This window comes from Physeter macrocephalus, chromosome 1 (genome assembly GCF_002837175.3).
Source record: "Physeter macrocephalus isolate SW-GA chromosome 1, ASM283717v5, whole genome shotgun sequence".
Taxonomy (NCBI): Eukaryota; Metazoa; Chordata; class Mammalia; order Artiodactyla; family Physeteridae; genus Physeter; species Physeter macrocephalus.
Genome location: NC_041214.2, coordinates 55,361,044 through 55,382,138, shown reverse-complemented (window position 1 = coordinate 55,382,138; position 21,095 = coordinate 55,361,044). Strand labels below are relative to the sequence as shown.

At 39.0% G+C, this 21,095-nt stretch overlaps 1 protein-coding gene across 6 annotated transcripts in view; it reads right to left on the bottom strand.

Moving 5' to 3' along the window:
- PPM1L (protein phosphatase, Mg2+/Mn2+ dependent 1L) overlaps positions 1 to 21,095 on the bottom strand; it is a 353,976-nt gene that overhangs the window by 260,542 nt on the left and 72,339 nt on the right. Inside the window, exons 1-2 of one of the 6 annotated variants that reach the window (XM_028490700.2) lie at positions 11,909 to 12,385; positions 7,637 to 7,698 (exon numbers count right to left, since the gene is read on the bottom strand). The exons of 4 other annotated variants lie outside the window; for them this stretch is intronic. In XM_028490700.2, the coding sequence (XP_028346501.1) occupies positions 7,637 to 7,639 (3 nt within the window). In that variant the 5' untranslated portion in view covers positions 7,640 to 7,698; positions 11,909 to 12,385. Of the gene's footprint in view, positions 1 to 7,636; positions 7,699 to 11,908; positions 12,386 to 21,095 lie in introns of those variants that run through there. One more of the 6 variants, XM_055082405.1, reaches the window with a different exon arrangement.

Below are 21,095 nucleotides of genomic sequence, written 5' to 3'. Positions count from 1 at the left end.
ATATGTCGATAAAGAAAATATTTTTAAAAGAGCACAGCAAAAGCACTATGCACATTGTTAATGTCAAATATACTTTATAACTAACCAACTGATTTCACTGATAACCCACATATAGTTATATGGTAATTCTCAGTTATTCAGCTATCCTAGGTAACAGGAGGTTGTCGTACTTTTAAAAGCTTATATGTCATAATCATTTTTTGAAATATATCTTTCAAATTGAGCAACCGAATGATACAAACTTTTAAAGGAACTGATGAGGTATAAAGTACCTAATGCATGACTGTAAAACTTAAGAGACAATGAATAATATAAAACAAATATAAAGTATCTGCAGAGATTTCCCAAGACAAAAAGGCCAGACTTTTACATAACAGAAGTTTGTCTTAAAGCAAATTAACTGCAAAGAAAGAGGCCACAAAAGCACATGGAAAATTTATATTCTATTAATGAGGTGTAACTTCACCATATGTCCACCAGCTGTTCACAAACCACCTAATTAAAGCCATGGATGAACAAAGTTCCAGACAAAAAGACTTGAAATATGAAAAGCCAAGTCTTTTTTTATTGTGGTTCATTATTTTAGCTTGAAGACTTTAGAACTTTTAAAATAATATATGTGTTTCATCTTCAAGGAGAAACTTCCTTTCCATTTTCTTTACTGGGAGATAATCTTATCAGATGAGACAGTTAAATTTTAACCTAAAAATTGTATTTGAGTTCAACAAATGGTCCTGACACAACTGGACACACCTACAAAAATTAACTCAAATGGATCACAGACTTAAATGTAAAATGTAAAGTTATAAAACTTTTATAAAAAGCATAAGAAATACAATGAGTAAGTTCTGAGCATCTAATGCACAGCATGGTGACCACAGTTACCAATACTGTATTACTTGAAAGTTGCTAAGAGAGTATATCTTAAATGTCACTACAAAGGAAAATGATAATTATGTGAGGTGATAGAGGTGTTAACCAACCTTACTGCAGTAATCATTTCACAATATATATGTATATCAAATCATCATGTTGTATACTTTCAACTTATATGATGTTATATGTCAATTGTATCTCAATAAAGCTGGAAAAAATTTTTAAAGTGTTAGAAATATTTATACCATGCCCAAATCTAATTGAAAATGGACCACAGACCTAAATCTAAATGTAAGAGTTAAAAACATGACCCTTAAAAGAGAACACAGGGACTTCCCTGGTGGCGTAGTGGTTAAGAATCTGCCTGCCAATGCAGGGGACACGGGTTTCAGCCCTGGTCCGGGAAGATCCCAAATGCTGCAGAGCAAATAAGCCCATGTGCCACAACTACTGAGCGTGCGCTCTAGAGCCCACGAGCCACAACTACTGAGCCTGCGTGCCATAACTACTGAGCCTGCATGCCACAACTACTGAAGCCCACGCACCTACAGCCCGTGCTCTGCAACAAGAGAAGCCACTACAACGAGAAGACCATACACCACAACAAAGAGTAGCCCTGCTCACCGCAACTAGAGAAAGCCCGTGCGCAGCAACAAAGACCCAATGCAGCCAAAAATAAAAAAACAAATAAATAAATTTATTTTTTTTAAAAGAGAGAGAGAACATTGGCGTAAATTTGTGACTTGGCTCAAGCAATGCCTTCTTAGACATAACAACAAAAGTACACAAGAGACAAATATATAAATATATATTTTCCCAATGGACTTGATTGAAATTAAAAACCTTTGTGCTACAAATGATACCATCAAAAAGTGAAAAGAAAGACAACCCAAAGAATGGTAGAATATATTTGCAAATCATATATCTGATAAGAGAATTATACCCAGAATATATAAGGAACTCTTACAACTCAACAATAAAAAGATAAATAACTCAATTTTAAAATGGGCAAAGGCATAAAAAGGAAAAAAACTGGGTCATTTGTAGAGACGTGGATGGACATAGAGACTGTCATACAGAGTGAAGTAAGTCAGAAAGAGAAAAACAAATATCGTATATTAATGCATATACATGGAACCTAGAAAAAATGGTACAGATGAACCAGTGTGCAGGGCAGAAATAGAGACACAGATGTAGAGAACAAACGTATGGACACCAAGGGGGGAAAGTGGAGGGGGGCGGATGTGTTGAATTGGGAGATTGGGATTGACATATATACACTAATACGTATAAAATAGATAACTAATAAGAACGTGCTGTGTAAAAATAAAATAAAATAAAATTCAAAAAAAAATGGGCAAAGGAACTAAATAGACATTTCTTCAAAGAAGATACACCATATTCTCTTCATGTGCTTATTGGAGATATATATATACACATATATATAGGGGTCAGGGAGCATGGGTAGGGAGAGAGGGATTCTCATTAGGGAAACATTAATCTAAATATATCTCAATGAGATATGACTACACACATGAGATTAGCTAAAGTTAAAAAAAAAAAAAAGTGAAATACCAATTCTGGTGAGGACTCAGAGAATGCAAAGAACCTGGTCTTACTTTGCTTATAGGAATGTAAAATGCTACAGCCACTCTGGAAAAGAGTATGGCAATTTCTTATAAAAGTAAACATACACTTCTTACACTACCTAGCAATTACAATCTTGGACATTTATCCCACTGAAAAGGAAACTTATGTTCACACAAAAACCTGTACACAAATGTTCATACCGGCTTTATTTGTATTAGCCAAAAACTGAAAACAATCCAAATGTCCTTCCAAAGGGTGACTGGCTAAACAAACTATAGTATATTCATACCATGGAATACTACTCAGCAATAAAAAAGGAATGAACTATTAATACACACAACTTGGATGTATCTCAAAGGAATTACACTGAGTGAAAAAAGTCACTCTCAAAAGCTTACACATACAATTACCACAATAAAAATTTCAATTAATAAAAATTTCATGCATATCAGATTTATGTATTTTTTTTAAGATTCTTTTGATGTGGACCATTTTTAAAGCCATTATTGAATTTGTTACAATATTGCTTCTGTTCTATATTTTGGTTTTTTGGCTGTGAGGCATGTGGGATCTTAGCTCCCCGACCAGGGATCAAACCCGTACCACCCCCTGTATTGGAAGGCGAAGTCTTAACCACTGGACCGCCAGGGAAGTCCCAGATTTATGTATTTTCATAAACATCTCTGTGAGGTAGGGAAGCTATCTAGAGCCTGGAGGATTAGCTGTTCTTTGTCCTCTCTGTGGTGAATGACTAGGACTTAAACAGAGGTTCCTAGGCCCAGAATGTTTACCAAAAAAAAAAAAAAAGATAACATACTGCATGGTTCAATTTATATAATATTCTTGAAATGGCAAATATGGAGATCAGATAAGTGGTTGCCAGGAGTTAGGGAAGAGGAAAGGAAAGAAGTAACTGTGGCTAAAAAGGGTAACACGAAGGAGTCTTGTGTTGACGGAACTGTCCTGTATCCTAACAGTGGTGTGATCACATATACATGTGATAAAACTGCATAGAATTACACATGCATACACACACTCTCACTCACTTACAAATGGGTACATGTAAAGCCAGTGAAATCTGAATAAGCACTGTAGGTTGTATTAAAGTCAATTTCCACATTTTGTGATACTATACTATAGTTATTCAAGATGTTACTTTTGGGAGAAAATGGGTGAAGAGTATAGGGCATATCTCTGTATTGTTTCATACAACCGCTTGTGAATCTACAATTATCTCGAAATAAAAATCTTTTAAAAATTCAGTTGAAAAACACAAATGGATGGTGAAAAACAGAAAAAATCCAAGAGTTTTTGCAATAGCACATTTTAGTACACGAAAGAATATTTTCAGATGTGTGATCATTTTTTTTTTTTTTTTTTTTGTGGTATGCGGGCCTCCCCCTGCTGCGGCCCCTCCCGCTGCGGAGCACAGGCTCCGGACGCGCAGGCCCAGCGGCCATGGCCCACGGGCCCAGCCGCTCCGCGGCACGCGGGACCCTCCCAGACCGGGGCGCGAACCCGGTTCCCCTGCATCGGCAGGCGGACGCGCAACCACTGCGCCACCAGGGAAGCCCTGTGTGATCATTTTTATATATTTGTTGTTACTGTGATGTGGCATATATTTTACTGAGTCTGACCCTCGGAATTCTAGAGGTGATGACCAGTACAGGTATTTGTGATGGCAAAGCAGAAACTAGCACTAAGTCTATGTCAGTTGAGGCTGTGAGGTGAGGCACTGTTGAGATCATACCCCAAATTCTATGACTTCACTACTGTAAAAAGAAATAATGGTAATATTAAATTGAATGATTACAAACAAAATCTTAATCTCTTTAATTGCAAAGTCAAAATGCTTTATAGTAGATTAAAAACTAAGGTTAAAATATTCTACTTAAGAATATCAGTGAAATGAAAACACATTTATAGAATATTTAAGATGATTATAAGTCCATGAGAAATATATCACAATTGGTTCTGTTTCCATGGGGACACTGGCCTAAGACACAGGAGCATATTGAATGCCCTGGCAGAGGCTGTTGGCTATCCATCAAAACCTGATCTTCCCTCTTCCATGGTAATGGCTACGCAGGGAGGAGACTACATTTCCCAGCCTCCGCTGCAGCCAGGCATGACCATGGGACGAAGTTCTGGCCAATGGGATGGAAGTGCATTATGTGGTAGTTTCCTGGCACCTCCCTTAAAAGACAACTCTGATCCCTAAGGCTTTTTGCTTGTTTTTTCTCTCTTCTAGCTCAAGATCCTAGGCTCTGAACACATCCACATCCTATAGGGTAGTAGGAAAGGAAGTAAAATACAGGAAAAAGAGTGGCACAGCTAAAAAAAAATCAAAAATTAATTAAATTAAACCCACCCAAATCCCACCAACCACTATAATAACAGCTACTATTTTACAGAGTGCCCTGAATAGATGTAGCATTGTACGAAATTATCTATTTTTATCTCCATAATAACCCTATAAGGTAAGTTATTATTCTCCATTTTAAAGATGAAGAAGCAGAGGCTCAGAGGCAACAAGGGCTTGGAATCTGAAGAGACATAACCCTTAACCCCCCTTTTTACCCAGAGACTCTCTCCACCTCCTCTAGTCTGTATCCCAACAGGTCTCAGAAGGATTCTAGGCTGAGACGCCCTTAAAAGTCTGTTTGTGTTTTTATCCATACCCTGCCACTGTGATTCTCAGAATAAATTCCAGCTGGCACTATGATCTACTTATACCCACACCACGACTCCTGCTGCTAATACTGACACTGTCCTTTAGAACTTAACTTTAGATGTTTAAAAGTCTAACTTCCAACAATGACTCACACTTCAAAACAAATTCCATTTCTATAATTTGTGAGATATGAAATAGGAGGGCCAGGAATAAAATTTTTTTAAAGAATTGTTACCTAATATTTGGAGAAATTCTTTTTATAAGTATAACTTTTTAAGTATAGTGGAAGTCAAAGACTACTCTAGGAAAAAAAATGGAGTGCAGAGGAATCTAAATATTCTTGGCTCTGAGTTATATGCCTTTGGAGTCTGAAAGAGCCAGACAAATATTTAAGCAGAGAAGGAAAAAAACATATACTTTTAGTTAAATGGCAAGTTATAACTAGGCCACATCTCATTTTTATGTCCCAAAGTGCTTAATTTAGAATCGGATTTTAAAAACAATCCTCCACAGGCCAGGTCTGGCCCTTCCAGTTGGCACCTGGACATCAAACTCATGACAATCTGGAACAACTGAAAATAGCTCTGGGCATTCAAACTATCATACAGTAAGGAAGGTCAAATTTGAATTAATGTATTTTAAGCCTGCAAAAAGGGTTTTATACAAGCCTTAAATGAAAACAGGAAAAATAGAGAAAAGAATGACATTTAAGCAGCCAACCCAACCTACATCCCCATCAGCAGCGAAGCCAGAGCTTGCTCACATTTTCACCACCGTCTTCATCATAAGGCACCTCAGTTCCTAGCTGTGTGCTGTCGCTGCTCTAACTACAAAGCCATTTCTTGCATTTTCTACTTATTCTTGTCCAACGACCTTCACTATTTATACATTTTCTACCGAATAGAGTCCAAATTCCTTTGTCTGGCATCCAAACCCTTTCTGACTTGAATTCAACCTACCTTTGCAGTTTTATTTCCCATTATTCTCCTTCATGAGTTCCCTATTAGAGCCACACAGGTCTACTCACTGTTGAAAACGCAGGCACATTCCAGCCCAGCCGCCTTTGGTAATGCCACCAGCATCCCTCCTACACTTCTCCACCTGGCTGAATCCTTCCCATCTTCAGGGACCAGCACAAGGTCCAGCTCCTGCATGAGTCATCCCCAGCCACCCCAGGATGCACAAAAAGTCTCTCTCCCTCTGAAATCCTATGCCAGTTATGCAATATTCTAAACCACTCGTTTGAGACTCATCATAAACTCTCTCATACTAATATTTCTTTATCTTATTTCTATGTCTTAATTCCTCAAATAGATCTTAAGTTCCCTGAGGGAAAGAACTTTAGTCTTCTTTATCACTATATTTTATATTACCTCTAACCAGGAACAAATTAACGTTACATGAGCTCCAGCTAACAGGATTTTGAAGCATTCACGCAAGGATGCTAAGCAAACTGCTATTTGAAAGCCAAAGAGGGGAATATATATCATCAGAAAATTTCAATATTTCATTGTTTCCACATTTCATAATATAAGACAATAGTTTCTTTAATCAAATTAAAACTAAATAAGTCCTAGTGTGTTATCGAGCTAGAAAAGGGTAACTACTGAAGACAAAGCTATTTGCACCTGCTGAAAAAAGCAGCAATAAGTTTAATCGCAGCAAGTAGGTTTCTCTGCTGGACTCCACATAAAATATGACTGTGCTGCACCCTGCAGTCTATGGAAGAAAAGGATTACAAGAAAGCCTATTCAAAGATTAATCAATGTTTGGGCAGGAAATAATTTTCCTGCTGTTTTAAAAATACTAATCAGTTTTCCTCCCAACGTTGTCGTTAGACACTGAGAATACACAATTGAGTTGTACCTGCAATCACTATTTCATATATAGAAATAGAGTTCTATATTCATTTTCCTTATTTTAGAATCAAAGAAAATGACATGAGTGCCTATAAAACCACAGTACTCTATAATATGACCTCTGATCCTCTGAAAATAATCTCAATAGTTAAATCACCGTGTTCACTGAGTCCTCCCTGTGAGAATACAGCTGAGTTCTGGGATAGGCCTTAATAAGCAACCTCCCAAGCTCCCTTTTAAGAAGTGTGCTATCAGGAGAAGAAATATACAGATAAAGGAAGTCTTGGACTCTGGGAATTCCACACTGACCCACAAATGTAGATCCAAATTCCCAAGATCAGATTGCCAAATTCCATTTCTGCCCGGGGTCCACACTGGGATAATTCCAGGTTCAAAGACCTAGTAAGCAAATGGTCACACTAGGCCTTCCTGTGGATTCCAGAACACTCAGGTAGACCTTATGGAACCCGATGCAAACTGGGATTCAACAAAAAGTCCCCAAGATGAGTAGACACACATTTTCCCCCCAAAAGGATTCCAGAAATACCTCAATACCAGTGCATTCTTAAGACCATGTTTTGCAAATATTTCATGGTGTTTTCCAAAGGCGCTGCCAAAGGAAACATTTTAAAGGTACCATTAGCAAATGAAGTTGATGTTCCTACTGGAGACCACTCGTAGGAAGATGGTATGTGGAATCTAAAAAAAATGACACAAATGAATATATTTACAAAATAGAAAGAGACCCACAGACTTAGAAAGCAAACTTATAGTTACCAAAGGCAGGGGGTTGGGGGAGCGGGTAAATTAGGAGTGTGGGATTAACATATACACACTACTGTATATAAAATAGATAACTAACAAGGACCTACTGTATAGCACAGGGAACTCTACTCCATATTTTGTAATAACCTATAAGGGAGAAGAATCTGAAAAAGAATAAATAAACAAATAAATATATGTATCTCTCTGAATTACTTTGCTGTGCAGCTGAAACTAACAAAACATTGTAAACCAACTAAACTTCAATAATAAATAAATAAATAATTTTTTAAACAAGATGAAATGCTCTGGGAAAAACCCTCTTAAAAGAAAACAATTTACCTTCACTTAAGCCAGCATTTCCCCAGCTTATCTGAAATCCTACTAATATTTCTCTGGGGCTATCCCTCTTCACCCCATGGGTTTTATGCACTCTATGTCTCATCTCTACTACTAAAGAAATTCAAATAGGAAAGATGCATACATTCAAGTTATATATATATATTTTAACATCTTTATTGGAGTATAACTGCTTTACAATGTTGTGTTAGTTTCTGCTGTATAACAAAGTGAATCAGCTATACATATGTCCCCATATCCCCTCCCTCTTGTGTCTCCCTCCCTCCCTCCCTATCCCACCCCTCTAGGTGGTCACAAAGTACGGAGCTGATCTCCCTGTGCTATGCGGCTGCTTCCCACTAGCTATCTATTTTACATTTGGTAGTGTATATAAGTCCATGCCACTCTCTCACTTCATCCAGCTTCCCCTTCCCCTTCCCCATGTCCTCAAGTCCCAAGTTATATTTTTGGTGTCACTTAGGGAAAGGCGTACCAAGGCGCCTCCCAAAGTGACATTCATTACTTTGGCAAATTTGCCATAGTATAAGAGTCCGTGCAAATTCAAAACTGAATGCATCAGCACACCAGAGATTCCAGACTTCACTGGCAGATCCACAGTAACCACAGACTAAGTACAAAACCAGAATGTCAATTTATTAAATTACAATTAACAATAAGTACTCACAGAAACACCTACATTCTAACCTGCAGAACCTACCCATCCCCCTCCCTCTGCTAGATCCACCTGGGAAGCCAAGTCATAAAAAAATGGTGAACACACAAACAGGGGAAAAAAGTGGTTAGATGAACTGCATTTTTAATGGCATCAGACTAAGAAAGCGAGCCTGATGTGTCCATCTCACAATGTCTTGTTTTAACAATAAACCATAACAGCAATGAGCAAAAGATTGGTCTGGGGGTAAGAAGCTTTTACTCCTCCTTAATCTCTAGCGGCCCTAAAACTCTTCTGTCCATTCCTGCAGATGGGCAGTTGCTGTCTTTTCAATCTTCTCTAAAGTGTAGGGAAAAACATTAGAAAGCAGAATTAATTTTTATGATCTATGTCATACAATTTGACTAAAAACAGTGAGTTTAATATGTAAACACAGCTCCAAAATAGGTCTCCTAAAACCAAGCCCCCTTTTAACCCTGAAGCCCCTCCAATATAGAAAATCTGGAACTCCTTCTGCATCATAATCCTCAACATCCATTGGCAACTCTTGCCCTAACTCCATCTCCTTACTAGGGATGGCCTCATCAAAGATATTAAAGTCAGGTCCATTACCATGGCTGCCTCCCCTAACACAGTAATTTGTTCACTTCCCATGTTTACCTTTAGAAAACAAGGTTTGGGGTTTGTTTTTTTTTTTTTTTGGCTGTGCGGGCTTTCTCTAGTTGCGGCGAGCGGGTGCTACTCTTCGTTGTGGTGCGTGGACATCTTATTGAGGTGGCTTCTCTTATTGTGGACCACGGGCTCTAGGCACACAGGCTTCAGAAGTTGTGGCACATGGGCTCAGTAGTTGTGGCTCGTGGGCTTAGTTGCTCCGCAGCATGTGGGATCTTCCCGGACCAGGGCTCGATCCCGTGTCCCCTGCATTGGCAGGCGGATTCTTAACCACTGCGCCACTGGGGAATTCCAAGGGTTTTTTTAACGTCTATTTAAGGATTGAAATGAATTTGACATGTTTTAGTCCACACGGTATTTTTCTTTAATTGGAAAATGTCACAGTCAAAAAAAAATCAAGACTTCTGGCTTCTGACTTCAACTCTCCTCCTAAAAAACCTGGAGAGTTTAGCCAAATCGGACAAGGATGTGGCTAAATACAACCAGCTGAAGCAGAGCACAGCTTTTCCTTTACATGGGTCATGCTTCCTCTGGTGCTCACCCTGACTGCCCACCACTCCCTGTTGCCTTACAGTCACTCTTGGTGGATATCTACACTTGCCAGCCCCTGCTTGATCCACCATGGGTTGATTTCACAATTTAATTCACAGAGCCCAATCTTACTGCACAATGTTTTCAAGTTCTTAAGGGTGAGTTCACTGCATTGCTCAAGTTTTCCTTATATAATTTGCCATTCCCTCTGTTACTCTATAACCATGAAAGGAAGGCAGGAAGGCAGAAAGGCAACCAGTCTGCCTAGGAGTTTAAGGCAAAACGAATCCGGAATCCAGTGTTGGATCCTTTAACCTATGAGCTAAGGTCAATCAGAAGGGACCTACCACGTAGTACCCGAAACCTCCTTTTTTGCAAATCATTTCTAGTTTTCACTCTTCAATTTCTACCCCATGAACCTAAATTATGAAGTTTTCTGTAAATATCTCCCTACTCTACCCCAAGAACTAGCTATATTTGCAGAGCCCAGTGCAAAAGGAAAATTCAGGGCCCATTTTCACAAGTTGTTAAAAATTTCAAGATAGTGACAACTGAGCATTAAACCAAGTACAGGGCTCTTCTAAACGTGGGAACCTGGGCAACCACACAGGTCACATGCCCATGAAGCCAGCCCTACTCTCTTCCTCCCTTCTAACCAAGATCTACAATCTGTTTCTGGCCTCCAAGGATCCTGCCCTTGGCTTGGCAATCTGAATCTGACCTCATTTGCTTCTGACTCTGTTTCCTGCAACCAAGAATTCCTTTCCCTGGCAAAAAGACTGGCCTTCTTGACAAGATGTACAGCATAGCATTTACATCCACATGGTCTGTGACCCCAGTGCTATTCAATGAAGCAAGAGTCATTTAAAAAAAAAAAGAGGGCAAGCATTTAAGGCCCAAATGAAATGTCATTTTGTTAGACTTCCTTCTTTACATGCACAATTTTACCTTGACAATAACAGGGACTTGAAGTCAAGGAAACTCATTTGTTTGTCTTTTATAAACTCATGTTTCCGTTCTTATTTATCACCTATATAATTTATATACTTATAACAATATCATTTTTATTTACCTTTTTTTATTCCTCCCTTCTTTTGCCATTCAACCAACAGACCCAGATGGTCTTACATAAGGTTTTCCAAAGCACAGCACATACACACGAGATGTTTTTAGATGACATAAGGGTCCTATTTTTATATGCAGTTAATTACTTTAAAGTGAATTGGAAACAATATAATGAAACAAATATGTAATGAACAATTTGAACAAATATAATGAACAATATAATGAAATCAACCTGTGAATAGTTATTAAAATTTTTTAGTGTATTTAAGTAAAATAAAGTCAATTTAATGAAAAATATTAAGAAAATAACAGTAGGAGTGGAGCTCAGAAAGTAAAAAATGTCAAGATGGGAGTCAAATAATTAAATGTAGAAAATACTGCCTTAGATTATAGGGCAAGAGAACTCTGTTTCTTAAGATAAAATGAGCATTTGTGTCTTTTTCCTCCAGTGAAGCTGATATCTCCTTAAGAAGAGCAGTGGAATACCAATTTGCATTTAGAGAACATTATTTGGGGTTTCCATAATCCTTATCAAATGAGACTGGTAAAAATCCACAGAGAGGTCAAAAAGAAACCAACCAGTCTAAGGACCTTAGAAATGCTTGGAATGTACACGGTAATAACCAAGAGTGCTTCATTGACTAAAGCTGGGCTGACTAGAGAGTCCATTCAGAAAGCACAGAAGGTGTCCAACCTCCACTAAGCTAGTCTACTAGTCATGTACAAGGCAGATGTTACAGGGACACCTATATGCAACAATGACACTAAACTTCCAGTGCTGGCCCTGTCATGGGTGAATCATGTGACCTTAAGTGCTATGGAGGGAATGTTTGTGTCCCCCCAAAATTCCAGTGCTGAAGCCCTCACCTCCAATGTGATGATATCTGGAGGTGAAGCCTTTGGGAGATAGTTTTAGAGATGAAGTCATGAGGTGGAGCCCCTATGATGGGATTAGTGCCATTATAAGACGAAGAGGAGGAGACTGGAGCTTTCTCTCTCTCACTATGAAGACACAGCAAGAAGGTGGCCATCTGCAAATCAGGAAGAAAGCCCTCATCAGACACAAAATCTGCTGGCAATCAAACACCTTGATCTTAGACTTCCAGCCCTGGTCATCGTTTCCCAGCCAGGGATCACTAGGAGTTAAGGAGAGACTACCAACACTGGCTTGGAACACGTCAGGCGCTGTGCTAGGCGCTTCGGATTTAATCTTCACAACAACCTACAGATTGAAGTACTACTACAATATCCATTTTACTGATAAGAAAACCAAACCTCAGAGAGCTCAAGCTTTGTTAAGATAACATAGTTGGCAAATAAGAGGGAGCTGGGACTCAAATCTAGATTTCTTATACCTCTGCTCACTGCTTCACAGATTCTAAGCTTCTCACAAACAGCCTGTCTGACCCTAGAAGGTGGCCTAACAGATTACTGGTGGAAAAAAACAAAACAGTTCCCATGAACTAGCAATGCAGAGGGCCTTAGCCACCTGGCCCTCATCCTTTCTGTACCCAGCTTTGTGTAGCAGGGGTCATTCTAGCTTGCTTAGATTAACTTGAAATAGTATTTTAAACAAAACAACTAATTACATAATTTTGAGCTCTTTAAGCTTAATTCCACTCAAATTAGATCACGATACTGGGGTATATCACAAAGGACTGCTGGCAAAAAGAAAATATATATATAAACAAAGCCTCTATTGCCATCAACTCATATTTGAACCACACCTAATACTCCCTTGCCCCCAACTCACCACTGATTTTTATTAAAAAGTTAATTCAGACCATACACAGGTTGATTTTTAATCATGTGGCCACTAATGAAAAACCCAGATTCTCCCTGGCAACACATGAACCATGTTTAAACAAGTGCATTCCTATGCATCTAATATTAAACCCTCTTGGGTGCTATCCAAGGTAGGTGCAGGCTACAGCTGATACTGTTTGACTAAATTCCATCCCCAACACCTAACACAGTTCCTGGCATGGAACAGGAATTTGCAAAATGTTTTACTGATTTGTAATCTGTGCTAAAGTGGGCAATTAGAAAGCTTCTTTAAATAGTTCTTAAATACTCTTAGGTCTGCTACTGCTGTAACCTTAGGCATGCTTACAAGTAGCAAATTTAAGGCTATTTTTAAACTACTTAAACTAGTTTTGAAATTGTGTGAGAAAATATAACATCAAGACTCATCAGAAAAAAATCTGGAGTATAGTTTTTAGGTCTTAATTTTCCCCACTGTAGAATGTGTAACAGTACATTGAGGATAGAATCTGACCTATCAATCTCACATGGATCTTGAGGTCAAAAAATTCATCGATAAATGCAAAGACCTTAGAGTCCAATTTCCAGAGCAACAAAGTTTAAGTATGATTTGACTTATTTCTCTTCTATATGAGTCCAAACTCCTCTAATCCATTTAGAAAATGAAAAACTAAACTTTCAGGGTGGCATGGGATTACTATAAAATCCTCTCACTCCCAGGAAAAAGTTTATAAATTACCTCCCTTCGTGGCTTTACCCTACCTCAAACTCATGCCTCCACAGGAAAATGTATATGGTTTTTCTTCTTTTTTGGCTGCATTGGGTCTTTGTTGCTGCGGGCGGGCTTTCTCTAGTTGCGGCGAGCGCGGCTACTCTTCGTTGCAATGCACAGGCTTCTCGTTGAGGTGGTTTCTCCTGTTGCAGAACACAGGCTCTAGGCACACGGGCTTCAGTAGTTGCAGTACACAGGCTCTAGAGCGCAGGCTCAGTAGTTGTGGCTCGCGGGCTCTAGAGCACAGGCTGAGTAGTTGTGGCGCACAGACTTAGTTGCTCCATGGGCATGTGGGATCTTCCCAGACCAGGGATCAAACCCGTGTCCCCCTGCATTGGCAGGTGGATTCTTAACCACTGCACCACCAGAGAAGTCCCTATATGGTTTTTCTTTCTGATCTAGTACCAGATTGTGATTTAAAGCTCAGGGTCAATCCTTCCTTGGGAAGGTTATAGAAGGATTAAATGACCTAATCCATGTACATCATAAGGACCACAGCTGTCTCAGAGTTGACATTCCATAAATAGCAGCTTTTATGAGAGTGACCAAAGGGATAACAAGGATGAGAATGATGATGAAAACAGAAGAAAGTCTTTCAGTTTCATTTTAAATTAAACTAAAAACCACTGTACCCAGAGAAACGCCTAACAGAGAGGAAGCTAAGTGCACAAAGCCAAGATTCATCACTCCAGGCTTTTGAAATTCCTTCCTGTTTTCTCAACTGCCCAAAGGATTTCAGTCCTGTTTATGTGACAGGTCAACCCACTTGAGTTTCCCAGGGCTGAGAAGCAGCTGTAAGCCTGCACCTTTGCAGGCTGAGGTGCAACATGTGTAAAGGACACCCTAATGTGTTTAAGGAACAGGCCAGAAAAAGTGTGCAGATGATGGACCCAAAGCTTGAGAGTTCTGCTCTCATTAATGAACTGGAAAATATCTGTATATTCATTCTGTACCTCCCACTCCCTGATAAACCAAAGCTACTGCTACCGTGATAACTCTACCTCCCAAACCCCTCTTAAAGCTCAACCACATCTCTGCCAGCTGATGGGTAGAGCTGACAGGCTACAAATGCAATCCTGTTCCAGTCTACCTGCAGGATGCGAAGGGAGTTAGTGAGGCAAGAAGAGAACAGAAGGCCCCCAATAAGGGAAAAATAAGCCATTTTCTAAAGGTAGATGGAAAAGATTAAACTGTATTTGACGTCCACTTCAGAAACATGAAAGCAAAGGAGCCTCCCTCTCTGGTAGTTGAGTTAGTTGTCTGGCAGCCTCCTTAACCATAGCTTTGCCTTGTTTTATTTTTTTTTTGTTTGGTTTGGTTGGGGTTTTTTTGGTGGTTGCTTTTTATTTATTTATTTATTTATTTATTTTGCCTTGTTTTAATTAGAGGAATGTGAAAGGAAGGAGAGTCTAAGACAAGTCAATGGTGGAACAAAACCTGGAAATGCCACTTCTACCAGCTATTTGTGGACTGGAAAGTGAATTGGGTAAATGCCAGGTGTCCTCCCCTCTCTCATCCCATTCACTCATTCATGTAGTACACATTTATTGACCACTTACTGATGCCAGATACCACAGAAGCTGTCAAGGACACGGAGATAAAGAGCTGGGTCCTGGGACTTCCCTGGTGGTCCAGTGGGTAAGACTCCACGCTCCTAATGCAGGGGGAGCAGGTTCAATCCCTGGTCAGGGAACTAAGATCCCAAAGGCTGCGTGGTGTGGCCAATAAATACATAAATAAATAGAGCTGGGTCCCTATCCTCCAAGAGATGGTTGTTTTGATAAACAAAAACAAGAAAGGGGAGCATTCCAAGTTTAAAAACAACAGTAACACTTAACTGGTAGAAAAAAAAAAAGATATGCAGAGGTAGGCAGCAAGTGCAGAGCATGTTCTGGAAGACTGAGGAGACCAGAGTCTTCTACTACTCGCTCTTCGTTGGGCCAGTAAATGACAGACAACATGTACCATGTTCTCACTGTGTGATATCCCTGCCCTAGAATTAGCGCTTCCTTCTAATCACTGGTTTCCTTTATTAAGGTAAGAATGGCAATGCTATTGGAGGTACAAAGATTCAGACTCAAATGCTTGAATTAAGAGCTTTTTTTTTTTAATTACACAACTCTCTCAGGGTATCTAGATATTTATTACTTAGTTGTTTTAGCCAACTTGGCTATAAATAAAAGGTGTTTGGGGTTATGCTTTGGTTTAGTTTTTAGTGGTTCTACATAACTCTGTATTATGAAAGGTTTTCTTTTCTTGAGGTCAGAGCAGGTTATGGAATCTACGGAAATAGTGCAGGAGACTCAGAGCACAGAGATGGTATCACGTGTCCCAGGTATGAATATGGCTCACTCCCTACCAAAAATTACAATTCCTACACACCCCCAGCAACATTTGCTGGCCCCTTTCTATATGCTTAGTTTTCTCCCTAGTACCCATCACTATCCAACTTATCCTACCTTCTTTTAAAAAACTTATTTATCTATTTATTGTCTGTTTCGCCCTTTAGAAGATAAGGGATTTTGTCTTGTTTTATCACAACTGCATCCTTCTCACACATAATAGTGCCTGGCATACAGAAGGCATTCAGTAAGTACCCACTGAATGTATGAATTCTGTGGGATAGTCCCAATTCTAAATATTTTGTCACACTGTCCCTGTAAACATATCCTTACCTACATCATGTGTCAAGATTTAGAGTTTGGCAATTATGGCCAAGCAAGACACGGAATATGTACATGTATAGGTAAAGTAGTTTAATATCTGCTATTCATAGTTCAAAGTATCTTATTACCTGCTATTTGCAGATACTTAAGTATCATCCTTACAGAGTATCAAGAAGTACTAACCTACTAACCCACATGGTTTCTACACACATTAATCTACACTTAATTAATCACATTAAGTCATTAGTCAATTGGATAAGGTGCAGAAGCCTGTTTGAAAACACAGTCTAAAAGCCAGCCCTTTGTCAGCCACTGTGATTTGGCCACACTTATACTTTCTGTGCTACCTCTCCAACTGTCTTTAAAAGTAGAAGTCTTTCTGGATACTACAGTATGCAGATATTTTCCCCAATTCTGCCACTCCTACCCTTGGAATTTAACACACACACAAACCTTATACCAAAACTCTTCCCCAGTAGGCATTCTGTATATGAAGGCATGCATACTCCTAAAAAGGGGGAAAGGAAGAGTGTAACAAGAAGAAATATTCCTGTTACAACTAACGAAGCCTCTTTAAACATTAAGATTTTCAAAAGAAAAAAAAAATCAGCCTGTGAAAAAGAATCTCAGTGGAAAAGAGGATTCTGCTGGAAGCCAGCCCTTGCAGAGGCTGACCACATACATTTGCAGATGCAAAATTCCATTACCTCCTCAACAATCTAGCCACATTAGTCTCTGGTCAAAGGACCAGAGGGGGATGGAGGGGGGCTGTCCGCCATTCTAAATGGGGAAGGAAAGCAGCCAAGCAAAAAGAGTCTGAGAAAGAACAATGGCCTCCTGGTGAGAAAGCGAGTTAAGTAGGTCAGTATTGGAACCGCATTTTTTTGCACACAAATCCATCATTGTTCCTTCGTATTTTCTTTTCCTTTTCTTTCCCCCTTCTTTTCTCTCCTCTGCCCTATTCACTATTACTGTCATCTCAAGTGAGTTTTTTTAAACCATGATATATTTGTTCAATTATCTGTAGACCTAGAGCCTCTTCATCAAATTAGCTGATCTCTATTTATAGCTGATAATTCTGTACAAAGAATCTAATGAAAATTCCTGAGAGTGATAAAATTAAGTCAAATTTTGCATTGCTGTTTTTGACCTAAGGATTGTTGCCACTATCCAAAAATTTGTTTCAATGAGTGTTATAAATATACATTTTCTTTTAAAGATGGTACTTTCCAATAAGAAGAACTAGGCTGAGTAGTATCAGGAGATGACATTTCCACAATTTCCTTCACTCCTTGCTCCAAGATCACATTACCTTAAAAAATTAACTCTGAGAGACAAAAAAGACAGAATAAATCTAAATAGACTTTGAAAAATGATTCTATCAGGGAGGGATCTATACCTGGTAAGTATAATCACAGAAAATGTGCCGATATATTTTTAGCAATTAATATGTAAAACTGCCAAAGAAACTCATCTATACTCGGTTCTCTAGTGTGACTTTTTTGTTGTTCCTATTAACACATTTCCATAGTCATTAGTTACACAAAACATTTTATTTCATTTACTATACTTGACTTACCAATTGTCCTAATGGCCTCTAATGATATTAAAAAGTGTCATAAAGAAAAAATTAAAACATATAGCATCACTAAGCCAGGGTCTAATAAAGGCCCCAAACCATGTTCTAAGCCATGGATCAAAACCTACGTTAAAGCCCAAGCTGCAGTTTATCATAACTCTTTCAACAATTAAGGTTAAAACACCTAAATGCCAGTGCACTCCTATGTCCATCATAAGACTCATCTCAGAAGCAAGACTAACACTTTTACCTATGATGAGACCATGTCTCTAAACAACAAATCCTGACAGTCAAGTCAAGGCATGGTAGCCAGGCTAACCAGGAAGGCCAACACTAAGCATCCTCTTGCAGAACAGGGTCCAACAGATTCCACAAGACTAGGCAGAAAGTGATCAGATCCATGCAGATCAGCTAGGCAGTTAGAAGCAGCTGGGTTTCAGAAGTCTAAGGAGAGGAACTTCCCTGGTGGCACAGTGATTGAGAGTCCGCCTGCCACTGCAGCGGACATGGGTTCGATGCCTGGTCCAGGAAGATCCCACACGCCGCAGAGCAATTAAGCCCATGCACCACAACTACTGAGCCTGTGCTCTAGAGCCCACATGCCACAACTACTGAAGCCCGCACGCCTAGAGCCCGTGCTCCACAACAAGAGAAGCCACTGCAAGGAGAAGCTCACACACTACAACGAAGAGTAGCCCCCCGCTCACTGCAACTAGAGAAAGCCCGCGTTCAGCAATGAAGAACTAACACAGCCAAAAATAAATAAAATTAATCTTTAAAAAAAAAAAAAGTCTAAGCAGAAAGGCAAGCTCTCACCTTGAATATTCAAAGATTGGCAAAAGCAACCAGAATGAGAAGTAATAATAAATCCTGCTCATACGGCAGAAGCTGGATGCATCCTGCCCTGTTTTATAGCAATTACTGGGTATGAGTGTTAAGGGTTCACAAATATCAACCAGAGCTAAAAAGAAGCTAGGAGCCTTTGTGCATTTCTCTTCCAACGAATGATAAAATTATTGAACAACACCAATGGCTCAAAAAGCGTCAAAAATGACACTGGCTCAAAAGTGTCGAAGCTGTTCTAACAGTCAGATATTCTCATCTTCTGTCTCATCCTGTCAAATTCTATTGACTCAGTCAGCACTGCCAGCCAAAATAATGAGGGAGTTTAACATTAGCTAAGAGTGCTGCTCTAAGTGACTTTGAAAAGGTTACTTAACTTCTCTAACCTGTTCCTCTGTCTGGGAAATGGGGAAAAATAATACTTGTTTTACTGGGTTGGAGGATGCAGTAATGCATGAAAGCACTTAGGGCAGTCCAGGAATATAGTACAAGTAATCAGTACAAATGGGCTGCTATTGTTACCAGCATTTTAGGTTAAACCATTAAAAATGCCATTTAGGGGACAGCTACAAGCAAAAGAATCAAACTGGACTACTTTCATACCATATACAAAAATAAACTCAAAATGCTTTAAAGACTTAAATGTAAGATCTGAAACCATGAAACTCCTAGAAGAAAACATAGGCAGTATGCTCCTTGACATCAGTCTTAGCCACATATTTTTGGATACACCTCCTCAGGCAAGGGAAAGAAAAGCAAAAATAAACAAATGGGACTGCATCAAACTAAAGCTCTTGCACAGCAAAGGCAACTATCAACAGAACAAAAAGGCCACCTACTGAATGGGAGAAGATATCTGCAAATATCTTAATATCCAAAATATACAAAGAACTCATATAACTCAACAGCAAAAAAACAAACCCAACTAAAAAATGGACAGAGGACCTGAGTAGACATTTTTCCAAAGAAGACATACAGGTGGCCAACAGGCACGTGAAAAGATGCTCAACATCATTTATCATCAGAAAATACAAACCAAAGCCACAATGAGATACCACCTCATACCTATCAGAATGACTACCATCAAAACAACAACAAATCAGAAGTGTTGGCAAGGATGTGGAGAAAAGGGAAGCTTTGTGCACTGTTGGTGGGAATGTAAATTGGTGTAGCCACTAAAGAAAACAGTATGGAGGTTCCTCAAAACTTAAAAATAGAACTACCATACGATCCAGAAATTCCACTTCTGGGTATTTTTCCAAAAAAATAAAAACACTAATTCAAAAAGATATATGCACCCCTATGTTCAATGCAGCATTATCTACAACAGCCAAGATATGGAAGCAACCTAAGTGTTCATCCATAGATGAATGGATAAACAGGATATGGTCTATATACATACACACACACACACATACACACACACACACACACACACACACACACACACACACACACACACACACACACAATGGACTATTACTCAGCCAAACAAAAAAAGAATAAAATCGTGCCATTTGTGACAACATGGATAGACCTAGAGGGTATTATGCCAAGAGAAATAAGTCAGAGAACGACAAATAACTGTATGATTTCACTTATATGTGGAATCTAAAAAACAAAAATAAAACAGAAACAGACTCATAGACACAGTGAACGAACTGGTGGTTACCAAAGGAGAGTGGGGGGGGGATAAGGGAAATAGGTGAAGGAGATTAAAAGATACAAGCTTCCAGTTATAAAATAAATGTCATGGGAATGTAAGGTACAGCAGAGGGAATACAGTCACTAATACTGTGATAATTTTGCATGGTGACAGACAATAACTAGACTTATCATAGTGATCATTTTGTAATGCACAAAAATATCAAATCACTATGTTAGGCACCTGAAACTAATGCAATTTTCTAAGTCAATTATACAATATTTCAAATTGAAATAGGTTTTCCAATCTATACTGCTCATGAATAATTACTATCATGATGCTCAATAAAGTCTGGAAGAAAGTTTAATTATGGAGAATCAATAGGCAATTTTTTTAAAAGACAGAGACTTTTAAAGAATCTAAAGATAATGGCGCTACATTAGAAAGTAAATGCGCAAACCAACTTTTTTTTGGACCTAGAAACACTCTTGTTATATATAAATATATATATAAATTACAGGGCCTCCCTGGTGGCGCAGTAGTTGAGAGTCCGCCTGCCAATGCAGGGGACACAGGTTTGTGTCCCGGTCCGGGAAGATCCCACATGCCGCGGAGCGGCTAGACCCGTGAGCCATGGCCACTGAGCCTATGCGTCTGGAGCCTGTGCTCCGCAACAGGAGAGGCCACAACAGTGAGAGGCCCGCGTACCACACACAAACACACACACACACACACACAAAATATATATATATATATATATATATATATATATATATATATAAATT